The sequence below is a fragment of the Carassius auratus genome, unplaced genomic scaffold (assembly GCF_003368295.1).
Source record: "Carassius auratus strain Wakin unplaced genomic scaffold, ASM336829v1 scaf_tig00027981, whole genome shotgun sequence".
Classification (NCBI taxonomy): Eukaryota; Metazoa; Chordata; class Actinopteri; order Cypriniformes; family Cyprinidae; genus Carassius; species Carassius auratus.
In genome coordinates, this window is record NW_020525646.1 from 1 (window position 1) to 17,418 (window position 17,418).

At 37.1% G+C, this 17,418-nt stretch overlaps 1 protein-coding gene and 1 pseudogene across 1 annotated transcript; both read right to left on the reverse strand.

The window, feature by feature from the left end:
• Window positions 1-3: 3 nt before the first annotated feature.
• On the reverse strand, window positions 4-3,862 carry LOC113079422 (period circadian protein homolog 1-like; annotated as a pseudogene).
• A 7,590-nt stretch (window positions 3,863-11,452) lies between these two features.
• LOC113079424 (vesicle-associated membrane protein 2) lies at window positions 11,453-17,044 on the reverse strand. Its single transcript, XM_026251691.1, has 5 exons — window positions 16,800-17,044; window positions 14,096-14,204; window positions 13,835-13,993; window positions 13,442-13,493; window positions 11,453-11,523 (listed from the first exon to the last, which is right to left on the reverse strand). Coding segments are annotated over exons 1-5 (339 nt in total). The 5' UTR covers window positions 16,802-17,044; the 3' UTR covers window positions 11,453-11,506.
• Window positions 17,045-17,418: the final 374 nt, after the last annotated feature.

Here is a 17,418-nt window from a genome sequence, read left to right on the forward strand (position 1 = left end):
TTCTAACTTTGTGGCGTCCCACTATGAAAGCCACCTTCCTGCTCCAGGGGTTGATAAAGGATGACCAGCTGGTGTCGAGGGTCAAGTACTCCCCACTTCGTGCACGCATGCGCAGGGGCGAGTGGTCGAACGGCTGCCCTGCAAACTGGAGAACTGATGAAGGAAGGACGGAAACTACATCAATTGATTCTTCTGTGCAAATATTCACCATTGAATCTTGCCTGTATTCAGAATAAGCCACTCACTTTTCTTGTGGATGGCCACCATAAGGAGTCTGTCTTCTGGATGCAGGTAAATAAGCACTGGCTTCCCAACCAAGTCCTGAGGCAAGTAACCTAATAATGGCACTGCCCTGCAAATTAGAGCAAAGGAGGTTTTTGCAACTGTTCAAAAGAGACGCTGACAGTAAAATGTGAGACAGCTCTAGGCAAAAATGCAAACCTTTCATCAATTTCTTGGAACAGACAGTTTGGGGAGTGACTGGTGGTAAAATTTCTCTTGTCTGCTGGGATGCGAGGTGCTGTTGAAAAAAAAAAAAAATACGGAAACATGAGAACAGACACAGAATACAAGGACAGTGTGCAAAGTGTGCTTAATTAAGTGTCAATATTACACTTACATAAGGGTGATTTTTTCCAATTATATGCACATTTGACAAGTAGTTACAGAGACGCAAAAATTACTTTCAATAATTAAAGAGACGAATTAAGAATATTTAAAGCAATTATAATCTATTCTTCTGAGATGAAACAGTGAAACAGACCAGTTTCTTGTCAACATGCTTGTTATTTAAGTGTTAATGCTTTCATAACAGTGAGACAGCTTTAGATTTCTAACACACAATAAGTAAACTAACAATCAGACGTTTAGGGTTGGTAAGATTTCTTTCATATTTGTGTAAGATGTCCTATGCTCACCATGCACATTTACATAACATGTTTATATAACATGATGGTAAAGCATTTGACATTGAGACGGTCTTGTTTTACCCTCGTAGCCGGAGTGAACTCTCTCAGCGATGAGGAGGCAGCAGGGCTCAGGTTGGGACGTGTCGGAGTCCCTCAGGGTCAGTTGATAAGGCGTGAGACGGAAGGGGTGATACTTCACTTCTCCATTGCTGTCCCTACCTCTGCTGATCCGACAAAACATCGACTTTTCCTCGGCACATTCCACATGTGAGGCTGGACACAAATGAGGCTTTAATAAATACTCATTTTCCCAGCATACATTTGGGTTAACTTAAAAAAATAAAAATACTGAAAATACTAAAAAAAATTGTTTTTTAAATAGTTAAGTCATTTTTCAGTAGTCACTAAAAGCTAAATGTTTTATTAAGAACATCAAAACATGCTTTTTTTTATTATTGATGCTTAAACGGACAGTATTTAATTCATGAGCTTCTACTATTTCTGTCAGCAGCTGTTATTTTACAATCTTTAGTATATCTTATGTTTTTATTAATATTTTGAATTAGCCTTAATCTTTCATTTTCGTATTTTTTATTAGTTATTTGTTTGCCTAATTTCATTTTTGTGTTATTTTTGTATTTACAAGGTAAAAATTTAGTTTTTGTTTGTTTGTTTTTCTTACTTTTTCTCAATTAATGTTTATATTATTATTTTAAGTAAGGGGGCAGTATTTGTAATTCTTTTCTGCTTCTATCTGGTACCAATAATCATATAAAATTTTGCACCAATAAAATACATACAAAATTTCAGTTCTTTACCCATAAAACACTATGGCTCAAGAATACACTCCCATCAAAATTGCTTGAAGTGTGCCAATATAAATACCTAAGGACATGTGCACGGCAGCTTTATAATGGTTTATGGCAAACAAAGCTATCTGTAACTGATTTACAAAGGGTTCTTTATCTTTGTCGCTCTATTCAAACAGTCCAAAAACTTCACATACTAGTGCCTGCGCAGGAGGGACCATGGCGGCAGGTGACATGGAGCCGTGCTGCTGTAAAACGTGCTGATGTCCTGAGGTGCGAGCAGCTTCCGAAAAAAACTGCTCCCTGCAGCCTCTCGGGTTACAGCGCAGCAGAGGGGCCGCCTGGGACGAGATGTACACCACTTTACCAGAGAGGGAACGACACTGCCACAGCGAACGTGTCCTAAGATAGAAACAAATACAATTAATGCCTTAGATTCTTCTGAAGGCTCACAACCTGAGGATTACGGGTCCAGTCATACCGTGTTTTGAAGGGTGTACTCTGATGTAATGTTGTCTAGCTCTTCGATGGTGAAGGACGATAGGTCCAAACAACACCCATGACTCTCTTCCACGGCTCCACTGATGGTAGTACTCCTGATTAGCCTACGAAAAAAACACAACACACCCTGTCATTGGCACACACATGCTGGTACAAAGAGAATGCAATTTGGGTTTCGTTTTTCTACTCACCTCGGACTTGTTTGACACAGTTAAGTGCGTATTGCAAGGAGGCTAGGGTGCTTGATCGCCCCTTCCTGCGCCATTCTGACGGCACGCGGACCTTTAGCTCACGCAGGGCCTTTCCAGCAGCTCTCTCTGGTTCTCCAGTCGAGCCGGCTGGTCTCCGCTGGATGCTTGGGATGTCGGCTGGTCCTGCTCCGAGCTGCCACTCAAAAGACTGAACGAAACCGAGCTGCTAGGAGGAGAGGGACTGTTTCCGTTTGAAGCTGAGGAGAGACATTTTAATGGGTGAAATAAGTCACCACTACTTCTAATGCAATTATTACAGTATAGGATTTCACATTTTACAATTTAATCATTTGACTTGAGCAAAGAACATTTCTAAAAATATATCATTTTTGGAGCTGGCACAGTTATTACGTGATAATCTCAAAATGAACCGGACCAAATACCAGTCTTGTTATTAAAAAGTACTGCATGTACCATGTAATTTTTAATCTGCCCCAAGTGAAGCATCATCATGCCAACGCCTCAACCAGTTTTAAAAGAAAAGTTTTTCCGGGGAACAAAATGTACCAAGCCTAACCAAACTCTACAATTGGTTTATTAAATACAATGTGTGAGGTACACATTGTTTTTTTTTTATCTCTTTGCCAATTTAAGTGCTTCTAAGACCAGTAACATAAGTTTACACTCACACATTTGTATCCAAAATTAATCTGTAATGGCATTCAAGATATTTTATCTGTACATATGTACACCCACTGTTCAAAAGTTTGAGGTTTGAGGATTTTTTCAAATGTTCCTTCACCAGGGCTGCATTTATTTGATCAAAACAGCAATACTGGGATATATTACACTTTAAAATTACCTTTTCTATTTTAATATGCTTTAAAATATCATTTATTCCTATGATCCAGAGCTGAATTATCATTACTGCAGTCTCAAAGACACACATGACCTTACAGAAATCATTCTAATATGCTGATTAGGGCCTAAACCATAAATTATTCACAGGATTCTTTGATGAATTGACAGTTTAAAAAGAATAGCATTTATTTAAAACAGAAAACCAATGTAGTGTGTTGAATAAAAGAATCAATTGCTTGATTCAAACTTTTAAACAACGGTGTATACCATTTTCATACAAACGGTACATATAAATAAACACTGGGAAGACAACTTATAATATTAGTTTCAAAATTTTCCTACTGCATAGAAGTCATGTTAAACAGATTTCAGTTGTTTGAACAGATCACATACCTCTTGCTTTCCGTAGTCTCTGTGTTGAACCCTTTCCATTGTGGGAGCTGCAGGTGGATGCTTCCCGTCCCACGTGTCCTTCGCTCTCCCTCTCGGCCGAGTCATTCCCGCTGGAGTGGGCATCCATGTCATCCGAGTGCGTCAGCTGGGGCACTGCCGAGATGTTCAGCCTGGGATAAACAGACTTGCTGCCGGTCATTCGGAGGGTGCATTGCTGTGGATTCCCCTGCATCCTTATGTGCTGTTCTCTTCACTGCATGAGTGCAGCACGTCATTGGTGTTTGGAAGTTGTCATTACTCATAATGAAGCAGAGTATATCTCATCTGTCTTGTGCATCTGTAAGGGACCTTCTGACACAACAGGGCATGGGAACTCCTTGGTTATCCTGAATATCTGCTGTGCTAAAACATGGTCTTCATCCGATTGTCCTGGATGTACTGTCACAAACAATCTGATGGGATTAATAAAAAACAGGATAAACAACAATTGCACACCCTTAGATGTGAAAGACTGAAACATTTCAAAGTGCACACAGAGGATAGTGAATACAGCAGCTCTGTCACATACTCTTGCATTTTAATCCTGGCCTATAATAACATTAAAAGAACCACACTGATGTATTTACATTCACTTGTTTTATTACAGTCAATGTGATACAGTGTCCTTAAAAGATGATTGATGTTCAAAGCCATGCACAAATTTTTAAAGTGGGAGGGTCACTGATATATTTACATTACTTTACCTTAAAACATTTATAGTAATATATATATATATATATATATTTTCGGTGCATCTTGCATTAAGTAGTATTTATATATATATATATGTGTGTGTGTGTGTGTGTGTGTGTGTGTGAAGAGTTCAGATGCACAAGCCTCTAATTGCCATCAAAAACTTTCCTTCTTAAATGGTTATTTTCTCAGGCTCCAATGTTTAAGGTAAGTTATTTTACTTTAATGGGAAAGAAAAGAAACTATTCATTGACATTAAAGTAAAATTAATAAACCTACACATAGGAGCCTGAAAAAAAAAAATGCTCATTTTAGAGGAAAATTTCAAACAGCACATAGAGGCTTTTGCATCTGAACTTATATATATATATATATATGACCTAAAGTTCATACATGCTTTTATGAGTAACATTAGATGTGTAGGAAGATGTGACTAAGCTGTTTTCAACTTTTCATCATGAAACTGAAATACTGTAAGATTCCCGCTTTTGATGTAGTTTTTTTTTCATCAGTTTTACTTACCCTGAGAAGTTTCAGTCTTCAATGCATATATGCTATACGCACTGAAAACTGAAACTTTTCAGGGTGAGAAAAACAGGTAAAAACAGAATAAAAGTAAAACAATTAAATAAAATGATATATGTATATAAGTCTGTGCATCTTGCATTATGTAGTAAATTCAATAGTAGAATAAATTCATATATATACACACACACACCTCTCCCTTTCATACATATATATATATATAGATTGAGAGAGAGAGAGAGAGAGAGAGAGAGAGAGAGTGAGAGATAGATAGATAGATAGATAGATAGATAGATAGATAGATAGATAGATAGATAGATAGATGGATAGATGAAACAAAGTTACAAATCCTTATTATTTTGTTAAAATAATCTTCTCATTAGTTTGGAGACTCACTAGTCTAGTCGTGTGCCTATGATCTGACTATAACAGCAGTGCATACAGTTTTAGATGAATGCAAGCCCTCTATCTGTAGACCCAATGAAATAACTGACGTCATACAAACATTGCAAATGAGACGTATTTTGAAACATTTACATAACATCCGTCAAACAGACAAACAAGTTGTCAAGTAAAAAAATATACTGGAATATAATACAGTCAAAGAACGATGCAAATGGAATTATATACAATGGTCATCCAGCACATCTCAAAATTACAATATAATATTTTACCATTGATCATAGATCCGTAGTGAAATAAAAACAATATAGACTAAAAGCTAAATGCTTAAAGGCTTAAAGCACTTTAAATGACAAATACAGATTCAAATGTCATTTATAGTTACGATACAAGACTATGATAGCAGTGATCCATCTATCAGGACAGCTTTTCTTACCTTATAAAAATATTCCAGCTGCTCTAAAGTGAAGTTTATCCTGCTTTTCAGAGCTTGCATACGGATCGACGCATGTGCAACACTGTAGTTCGGTACTTTAACTCGGATCTTGTCTGATACTAACCCGTGTACGGACACCATCATCAGTCTTGCTTCGGGAACAAATTTCACGTGTAACCAATACCTCCTCAAACCGTCTCTCATTGGCTCGTAACCTGCAATTACCCCCGCCTACTACACGTAGACCCCGCCCATCAATGAGAAACTCGCGTTGCTATTGGACAAGTGGGCGGGGCTATTGATGCTCAACGCTCCTTGGTCACGTTGTAGCAAGCAAAGGCTCCATCTGAACTGTGGACGTGAGGGAACATCGAGACCTAATTTGCCGTTCTCCAAACCGTATTACATGCTATAGAGGCGCATTAGTATTTTTTGCTTATACCATACAAGACTACTACACTGAGCTTTTTAAAAAGAAAAGTCAAATAAACAGAGCTACGATTTTTAGAATAATTACGCGTGCATCGTTAATGTGCTAGTGTTTGTAACAGCACGTCTTTTAGCGCACTCTGTGTTTGTGCGCACAAAGCGTGTCCGTTCACTTACCTCTGACACATGAGGGCGTGTGAGGGCCATGCCAGCTGTAACTGTGCAAAATCTCCGTCTCATGACTGACTGTACTCCCCCTCGTTTACTGCTCAAATACACGACGCAAGCAGATCACAGCTGGACACATGTGGACGGAGTTTATCTCTGAGTGATTTGAACGCACGCCAACCTACATGTTATTATTTAGAAAAGTAAATTATTATTTTAATTAATAATTTCACGTTTGGCCAGTGTTTAGGCTGACTTAATAGCCTTTGACATCCCTTTCAAAAATGTAGGGCGGCGCGGTGCCATACTTTTATAATAGTTTCATTAGATGGTGATAGCATGGCTCAAGATGATAGTCATAGATGACCCTGACGGAATGATAACTTTTTTAATCACCCTGAAGATGGTATTTTATGATAACAAACAGTTGACTGTACATATTTACATGTTTCTGCAGGTTTTATAGGCTATTTGCGTCAGATGTTTGTTTTAAAACAGATAAAAGTTGAGGTTATGGCATTAAAAAGTCTATTATGACATAAAAATGCAGAATAAACAGGCTTTTGACTTTTTGTCATAAACTTTGTCTCATAATTTCAACCTTTTCTGACTTTTGTTATATTTTTTAACTTTTTTTTAAGTCGTCATTATGACTTTTTGTAATTTGTATTTTTGTGTCATATTCAGTTTACACTTTATGCATAATAATAAATAAATAAAAAATAATATTTGACATATTCGTCTTATGACTTTATATATTATAATTTGCCAAAGAATACACATTTTCTGGAAACATTGTGTCTTAATGCTCAATATTAACTTATTGGAGTGTTTAGCATTATCATACAATAATTCTGTTCTGACTGCATACTCATGTAACTTAATGTACTTCTACCATAGTAGCCTATTACAGGTTAGTTTATGTTTTTTTTTGTTAGTTTATGAAATAGTGACGCATAGTGAATAGTTACCTAAAATAATTAAAATATTCACTTACTGAAAAAAAATAGTATTTTTACTGTATAAACATTTTTCCTTAGGATTCATTCTGTGTAAAAATCTTCTCCAAATGCTGAAGCTGGCCTTTTTTTTATATTGGATTATTAAAAAAAAACAGCAAATATGTTCTTAAATACACAATCTTAATACATAAAATTAAGAAATAAATTAATATTTTATATCAATTAAAAAAAAATCCAGACTGACACAGTTTTATATATATATTTATTTTTATGTTGTCATTGTTTTCAAACACACACACATTTCAATTTCTAACTCGGAACAATAAACACAGGTTTTTCTTTTTTTTTTTTTTGCAATATATATATATATATATATATATATATATATATATATATATATATATATATATATATATATATATATATATATATATATATATATATATATATATATTCCCAAGATGTTCATCCATATAATAGACATTACAGATTTACTCTACAATTGATTTTATGTATGTTTGTTTGCCAAAAAAATTCCCTGTTACAATGTACTCCCTTCTGTTTCATATGTAGTCCACTATAACTTATGTCACAAATAAATAAAAAATAAAATAAAATAACAACATAAAACTGCGAAGACCGCATTACCCATGATCCTCCGGCCTAGTCCCTCCAAAAAGGCCAGACAAACAGGGGTAATGCTAATCTTCAACCTTTCCTTCCCAAATGAACCGCCATAAATCAAATAAATACACAAATGAAACACAAATTGTTATTAATACAGCAACTTGGCTCTTGGTTCGACGCATTTCTAGACCTCCATGAAGCTCTATGGTATCAGCTCCTTAAATTCTGCTTGTTTATACCGTTTATTCAGTCCCAAAAACCAACAAAACGCCATAACTTTTCATTCAAAACATCTCTGAATGAATAGCAATCATCTGAAGTTAAAATCCCAGTCTGTACAAGCTTTCTGAAAAAGACTTTTGACACGCTAACCTTTAAAAAGGCAGGGTTCATTTTCCAGTATTACTTTGATATCTTAGGTCACCGTTCTTATTTTTAAACTTAAAATATATATTAAAAAAAGAAAAACACCCTTTCATGCACAATGAAGCTGTGCCACAGAGCACCACAGTGAAGCCTTAACTAATTTCTACTTAAAGTAAACAACTGAAGACTAAACAACTGTATGACGTGAGCAATGGAGAAATCACTGTGGCTTTGAGCCAGTAAAGTTCTGTGTCTTCATTGGTTCCCTCCCAATAAAGAAGGCACAGCATCTTTAACAGGCTGGCATGACAAAACTACTCCCACCGTCCCTCTCGACCCACACTGTTTTGAAGAAAACATACAAATAAGTGTCAAGACAAAAGAAAACGTCTTCATACACTCCCACAAAGAAAAACAGAAAAGCACATACATTATTTGTAGTAGTCCTCTATTAGAATACTTTCAATTCGTGAAGCGTCTTAAACGCTGTTTAATTAATTTGTCATGTTTGAGTCCTACCCCAGTGCATAATGTTTATTAGTTAGTTATAGACTCCTTTAAAATGTTGACAACCCCTGGGAGAAAAAGTTTTAGATTTGCCTAATATAATAAATAGTTTATCTATTTTAATATTAAAACATCTTATTCTAATTCCAGATTGTTTTATGGCTTAAATGTAAAATCTAAAAAAGGACCCCCTTCCTCCAGATGAAGCCCACACTACAACACGAAACAATACATATTTTTTTTTTTGTCTTTTTCTTGTTTAAACAGCTACAAAGAAATCGTTCCATGTTTTATATTCAGCATTAAAGAGACAGACCTAAAGGAGAAGTTGTGCTATTATACTTTAGATATCAGGCCTGGGGATGCATCCATCAGATTGTGGTTTCTAATTCCTTATCCTGTTAGCAATCACCTCCACTAAATATTCAAGTAAAATAAACAGAGACCTGAAGAGAGAGGGGCGATTTCTTGTTTCCTTTTGCTGGATGAGAGCTTTTAAAAACCAGAGATCTGGGGAAATGTTGTCCCTTAACCTGTTTTTGACGGCAGTTGGCAGTATAAGCAAGATATAATATGGTCTTTGGTCATTTTTCATTAAAAAAGCTTAACATGAGCGGGACAAAGGAATGAATGAATATGCAGGAATGGGGAAAAAATATTAAATTAACTAAGGCTTTTAATGAAGAAAAAATAAATGAAATCAAAATTATTAAAGTTACAAATATTACAGTTCATTCTTAATATGGAATGGAAACCAGTGGAAAAATGTATCTAGCCCCGCCCCCTTAACAGCCCGGCCCCCTGTCACATTCAATCAGCTAATCTATGCCCTCCCCCCTGTTTATGCAAGCAGGTTGCCACGGGAACAGCCTTTCTTTACCTGCCTAGGTTTAAACAGCCTAATCTGTCAGGATCAAGCAGAAATACTCCACACACACACACTACGATGGGCGGCTAGAAACCGAATCATGTGTGAAAGAAGAAATGCTAATGGCGCTAAGTTGGAAGGGTTCAGGGGAGGAGGGGGGTGTTCACGTGCAGACACACACTTCACGCCTGGCTCGCTTTTTATCGACAGATGGAGCGGATGAGACTGAAGGGTGATGCTGATGGAGGCGTAGGTCTATATAAGCACAAGAGCAAACCAGGAAGAGCACGGTGGAAAAAAAACAAAAGACAACAAGAAAAAAACTACCCCTCAGGTGCTTGGCAGTGTGTAAACTACGGCTGAACTGAACAAACAGGCACACAGAGAGGTGGACAATAGCGAGGGACACAAAAGTGCTCGCTGTGCACATGGCACCAGCCTCAAGTCCTGAAACGACGTGCTCCTTTTCCTTCCTGCTTCGCACACAAAAATATAATAGAATCTATATCTAAAATTCAAAGAAAGACTAAATTAAAGGCAGTATCTAGATTTAAGAGAGTGAACCACGGCTGTCAAACCTACCTCACATTGAAGATTCAACCTATGTGCTTTCAGACGGATGAACTCGTGTATCGGTTTGGCAGTAGTTCTGCTGCGAGGAAGTAACACAGCGCATGGTTCTCTCCCATTCGCACCTGCAGTCTAACCAGTTAAAAAGCGCCATCGAAAACAAGCTTTTTGTGCATGATACTGTATCCCCTTTTCGGCCTTGAATCTCTCTAGGCTTCAAAATCTTTACCAGCAGAAAGAATCTGGGAAATTTGGTCCCGATTTGCCGTTCGAATAGCACTAACTCTTTCAAATCTTTTCACATACAGCGCAAATGACCCATGTGCGATTAATTACTTCGCTATCCCTGTCAAAACCTAGTTTGACTGCGTTACAAGTACTTGAGGTTGTTTAAGACCTATTTCGGATTTCTTTATAATAAATACACTTACTTTGTTAGATAGACAGCATAATTCTACACTGCTATTAAGGAATGTTTAAGAGATAAGACACTAAAGACATTAAATTAACATAAGCATCTACAGTCATTGGTCCAGTTTGTTGTGGCAGTTCACTAAAAGAGTAAGTACTGTTGGTGAAAAAGAAAGAAAGAAAGAAAGAAAGAAAGAAAGAGGGGGTTGAGGGGGAAATATTTAGGTCTGAGATAGAATGCATGTGACAAAGAACAAATTGAGGATATTGATTTTAGTACCTCGGTTAAGGGAATCTATCGTTTGTGCAAAAATACACCAATACTCAGTGATCAAGAAAGAGTGAAATAGAGCGTGCAAGATACAAACACCCAGATTAAGAGGCAGTAGATAAAACCTGAAGCAAAATAAGTCTTTTTAAACTTAAAAAAAATATACAAATGCACACTCACACACAAACTACAAAAACCATCATATCAGAATAAAACTCTACAAAGAACATTTAGAATATATACTGTATAATCTTATCATATTCTAAGAGTTGTGATTTCTTTTTTTTATGGGTTGTCACAAGTAATCAGGAGTTTGGAGTATGAACAGTATTTCAGAAAAGCCGGAGGTATTTACAGAAGAGACGTGGCCACACACTCACGGACAGGACGGACGAGGAGTGACAGGGGCCCAGCTGTGAGGCAGGGGGCGAGGGGGCGAGGGAAGGGACAGATTTAGACTCTTTGAGGGCAAATAAATTGATTGTTGTGAGAATCTTTTTTGGGAGGGATTTTTCTGTCGCTTGGAATTGGGCGTTCGTGAGCTCAGAGTGGGGTAGGAACGTCACGCTTTAGGTGCTGAAGTACACTGTGAAGAGAAGCAGATCAGATTTAACGTCAAGATTCAAGAAACAGTACGTAATATGAAATATCATCTTATAAGGTGTTACTCTAAAGTATTTTCTACTTTAGCCACCTTTTCACTATCCAAGACAAAGGACAGACCGAAACATTCATTTCTAATGGAGATTGGAGAATAGTATTGGCGAGGCGTGGAGCTTGATCAAATGTGTATGCAGAATTAGAACATAGTGGCTTTGATTTGTTTTGTGTGGATATATTCACACTCCTTATTCATTTATTTTACAATGGTGAATAAGATCAGTATAACAGCAGATTTTATTAAATATTCCAAGACTGCCACTAGGGGGCAAAATGTGAGGATTGTATGAGAATATCAGAGATAGTGGAAAGGTGGTTTTAGTTTTAATGGAATTGTTCAACTTGCAATTTTCTCACACAGGTTTGTTAAATCAAATACAAACACCAAGTTGACTGTGAAGTGCTTAAAGGGGTCATATGTAGCAATTTAAATTTTTCCCTTTTTTTCTTTTGGAGTGTTACAAGCTCTTGGTGCATTAAGAAGATCTGTAAAGTTGCGAAGACTAAAGTCTCAAATCCAAAGAGATATTCTTCATAAAATGTAAGACTTGTCCATGCCCCGTAAAACACTTCGTGTCAACACGTCCCAACATGTCTACGTATTTGCATAACACCGCCCAAATGTTCACAAAGTGTAACTTTGATTCTCGCTGTTGCTGTCTCCATGTTGTGGAGATGCTGTGTGTTTCATTGTGAAAGTGAAACTACTTTTTTTGGTCTTCCAAAGGAGGACACAACAAGAATTCCAAGGTTAAGTTGTATTTACAACACTGTTCCAGAACTATTCAACCCAAATATTCAGATGTGTGCAGCAATTCCAGTCCTCGCACCCCCCTGCTCTGCACATTTTGTAAGTGCCCTGCGAAGTGGACATAACAGGATATTCCATGATTCCAGTTTGAAGCGAATGTATATGTTCCATTCAAAGTGCTTTAAAGTGTGCGAGACGTGATTTTAAATTGTATTTATTTACAGAATGTTCTGAAGTGAGGTAAAAGATTTCCCCTGCTCAGGGAGTAGGGAGCAATGAACACTGTGTAGGGACCATTTCAATGGGAACCCAGTTCATGCACGGAGCTCACTTCTAAATGAGCTGATTATCTGAATCAGGTCTGAATCAGGTGTGTTAACAAAGAGAGACATGCAAAATATGCAGAGCTGGGAGGCGCGAGAACTGGTATTGAGAACCGCTGGTATTGTCATTATAATCTGTAATTATGTCCTCTCTGGATCCAACAACTGCATCGTTTATAATGGGTTTTAATGTTTTTGTCCAATCACAACACACTGGATAGCTGGCAAATCAGTGCACAGCTCGCTTTTCAAAACGATGAGCTTTGTAAAAATTCACAGATTTTCAAGCAGTTATGTATTTTTAGTTTCAATAGTAAGCAGATGAACACTGTCTTTCCTGATGTAACCTGCGCTCAGAACTCATGGTTAACTTGTCAGCTAAAGTCCGCTGGATGGCCCAAAATGCTAAATCTTTTGATAGCTCTAGAGCTTTTGTTAAAACTACAGATTGTATTTATACAAATATTTATATCCCCACCTACAGACAGTCAGACTGAGCCCAGTGCAGCATGAGGGTTGAAGCTGCCTACCTTTTTAGCATACAACACTGTATTCCTTAGTCATGTAGCACTGATTATAGACAAAATAAGCCTTTCTACTGCATAGGCAGCCGAGTTTTAACTTCCCAATGGCAAATCACCCATTTAAAAATTTATTTCCTTTAACAAACTAATAATTTATGCATTTGAGAGTCGAAAATTTTTTATTCCACGTTGTATTTAACCTGGAATATTCCTTTGAAAATCAGTAATAATAGTATCATTGCTTACCGATGATTATAATGAGGACAATCACGCATATCACCCCCAGGATAATCATCATCTAAAGAAAAGAGGCAAAAAGAAGCAGAATGAGTTCATAAGCTGTAAAAAGTAGACTATAAAAACCCAACACTCAAACATTTGATCAAAAAGTGTGTTATTATAAACTACTTTTTGTTTAAAGTTACTGTTTTTTATATTATTTTTAATATAAAATTTGAAACTGTAAATACAAACAACACCATGTACTTATACTGACAGCTAAAGATGTTGAATGAATGATAAAGGACTTTAATTTCAAAGCAGTATACTGATTTGAGATTTACTGTTGATTTAGATGCGCTGTAATGAAAATCCATCGCCTTTTTCAGTCTTACTCAAGGCACTTTTTGTGTTGTTTACCTTGGCATTCTTCCACCAGTATTTATTCTTGAGCTTGGCGGCACTGGTCTCGAATTGTGAGGCTCCAGCCTGCAGGGCATCAGCCCGATCATCCAGCTCTGACAGCTTCTGGTCCCTCTCCAGAACCTTGTCTACGTTCACACGCATAATGTCCACCACCTGAGAAAGGATGAAGGTGACTCTTAGTAAACTGTGTCATAATTGTGTGTTCTGAAAATGCACTTATAGGTGAAAGAAGACAAAGAGATGGGGTTCACTCACCTCATCCACCTGAGCCTGAGTCTGCTGTAAGCGACGGTTGCTGGTGAGGTTAGGGGGAGGCTGGTTACCTCCTTCTGTGCCTGGGGCACCGGCAGGGCCTGGGGCAGACCTGCAAACCAACATGCAGGGATTTGTCAAAACTTCAGTATCACTGGGGTGTATTATTAGTACAGGGATTTACAGAATCTATATATGATGGATGTTTGTTAGTATTGTCTTAAATTAGTTTGAATTGCTTGTTTTCAAATTGTGATTATGATTCAAATTCACCACTTTGATTGGTCATAATCATCATACCAACAAGACAATCACATATTGTTACTGTCATTTGATGAGCAGCTGTTGCATGAAAATAAAAATACATGGTTTAGTTAAATGTACTGGAACTGTTCACTCGCTTGCTTACAGTTTTGTCTTTTGTAAAGACTCCTGTGAAGCAAAATTAAATGTATTTTAATTTAACTGACAGAAATGATGAGTAAACATGGATTTCTGAAAAAAGTCTCATTGGTAAAGCCAGTCTCAGCCACCAGAGGAAGACAAATCTCTGTACAAAGGTCACCTCTGAAGGATCCCTGGATATAATCCCTGTTTAGTAAGAAAGGAAAGACTTTTTCTTTATTCCTACTAGGATTTTTTTTATTTTTATTATTGAGTAAATGAGCTAGGAGTAAAGCTTACCATATTTGTATTCTTATTTACCAGCATTTTTTCATTTTCATTTACTTCCATTCATCTGCATTTATAGTAGTCTATATTTAGACATTAAGTCTTGGCTCCTCTTCCCTTCACTGACATGAAAAGATTGATTTGCACTTTGCTTTGAGTGATGTGTATCATTTTAATAGTTAATCTAGTCAGAACAAAATAGTAACATTCTTGCAACTCAGATTTTTATTTGTAATGTTGTAAAATTAAACGTATTTGTGTGAAATGTTTTGTTGTGAAATGTATTTGTGTTCTGTGTTAATGCACATACATTACAATCTATCTATCTATCTATCTATCTATCTATCTATCTATCTATCTATCTATCATCCAAACATAAGAAGCAGAAACCGGCTTTAAGAGGAACCAGTCCGAGCACATGATTCAATACTAAATTATCTGAAGACAAAATCTGGGTATAGCCAATATCATAGTAGTTTTATCATCATCAAGACGAATGGCTGCACTGATGCTTAATTTCCCCTTTAAAGCAAAATGTGTGTCAGTTCAACAAAATGAATTTGATTAAGTAACACACCAAACATTTGTCCTGTGCTCTTAAGGTCTGGTTATGCAAGGCTATTTTTTTTCCGATGCCAACTGACAAATCCCAAATTAATAAACTAAAAAAACAATGTACATTTAGACTAATATGAGGTTCAATAAATTGTTTATGTAGCGTTCCTTTCACTCGACTGGTAAAGACAGGATCATATGAATGATAGAGACATTGTCCCCACCCCCACACAAGGCCTTCATATAGCATGTGTGAGTCTCTGTCATTGTTGCGTCACAATCAACATACATTTTATCAAATAACTGGACCAGATGTTTACATTTGTCACTACTTGATACCAATCTGTTATGCTAGAACCTTAAAACAGCAAATTGGTCATGTCAAAATTTCACACTCCAGGCCCAGTGATACTTTAATAGGAGTATACAATATGGGAGGTAATATGGATATATTATTGAAGATGAGCGCCAATTACAGCCTGGATTATTTAGACCTGTTAAACGAGCGTGTCTAGAAACTACTAGTATACTCGGCCATTTTTTTTCCTGCAGAGGAACACCTGCGCCCTTTGTGCCAGCCATTTGGCTTTAGTCTAGCCAAATATGAATAAATATCAAGGTCTGGTTCCATAGAAACGTGTTGAATGGATAAGAGAATAATATAATTCGAAAATGTAACAAATTGCATCGCCCACTTTGCCTGAAACGTGTGACGGACCGTTTACCAAGCCCCACGACTGAAATATCACGCCTCTAACCTTCGTAAGGGATTTTTTTTCTTCTCTTTTTTTATACCATGTGAGGTATTTTTCATTATGATTTTGTAAATGTCAATTTGTTCAAACTGATATCAGACCAGGGTTGAAATACAGTGGGCCTTGAGCTATTTGAGACAACTCCCAGAGGGCTTTTGAATTGACATCGAAATTATCATAGGGACAGGGATTGGGGTGGACAAATATATTAATTGACATAGCCTACATAATTTCAATTCATAAATTATTTTCATTCTAAAAGCGCGCGACCAATACCAGCCAAACCAGTCCAATCCGGTGTCTAGGCGTGATTCTATCGCTGTTGTTCAAACCAAACACGATATTAAAGCGAAAAACGTCTATATAATAAATAAACACGTTCCCGTACAGCAATTTACTGTACATATGCACATTTTGTATGCTAGCGGTAGCAACTAAAAAAGGAAAAACATTGGCTATTAAGGGTCTATTTATAGACAATTATCTAGCAAGTGCGCTCATCAGAATTCAATGGAAATACGCAATAGATGTGGATGCGTATATATGCAATCAAATACAAACCTACGGCAATGTGGAAAATGTTTTATTTTGTGCGTACATATTATTATTATTATTTGTCAACCACGTTCTATTAACAAGTGGCAGCAGCGTGATAAAATTTCAACGTTCTAAAACGTCATTCAAAACTAGATTACGAAAACGAATTTTAAGTAAACCGTACTCACATTTTAAACCGGGTGTCGTGTGCGTCTACAAGAAATGTGTGGATGACCGCGCTGCTTCAGGTGTTTCTCCCCGTCTCCGGGATAAATAATGCAATCTCCAGGTTATTCCAGTAAAGTGGTATTCCTTAATGGTTTGTATTACTTTCTTTCCAGCGGTGTGCCGCGCCTCGCTATTATTGCCTTTATAACAAGGGCGCTCTACTGCTACTCTCTTCTGTCACTATGTACATATAAAAAATAGATGCTTGGATTAGGCGAACAAAGATGGCTCGTTGACGTCATTCGTCATCCGGGAAGCTGCGGGATGGAAGCAGTGACCATGAGAGGCAGGAGATGGAGGATGCATTGCTTGTTGACAGTATGACATGACGGGACCGGGCACATTTAGGTTGTCCGTGTGGAACACTTTCAACATTATATGTAAGATGACGCGGGATGGGGTTCGTGGATTGTATTTGCACAACATGCCTTGTGGTTAATTTATTTGTAAGTAAGGATTGCTAAAACAAACAAAATGGCGGTTTATGAAGGGATGAATGGGCTTCCCAGGCTGCGTAAACTTAATGGTTCAAGGGAATGGGAAATATGAAAACATTTAGATTTCTGGAGCAGTGTTATT

Coding starts and splice junctions, on each gene's coding strand:
- LOC113079424 (XM_026251691.1), bottom strand. Junction 13,994..14,095: donor CTCAGGCTCAGGTGGATGAG/GTGAGTGAACCC, acceptor ATCCTTTCTCAG/GTGGTGGACATTATGCGTGT. Junction 13,494..13,834: donor ACTGGTGGAAGAATGCCAAG/GTAAACAACACA, acceptor TCTTTTCTTTAG/ATGATGATTATCCTGGGGGT.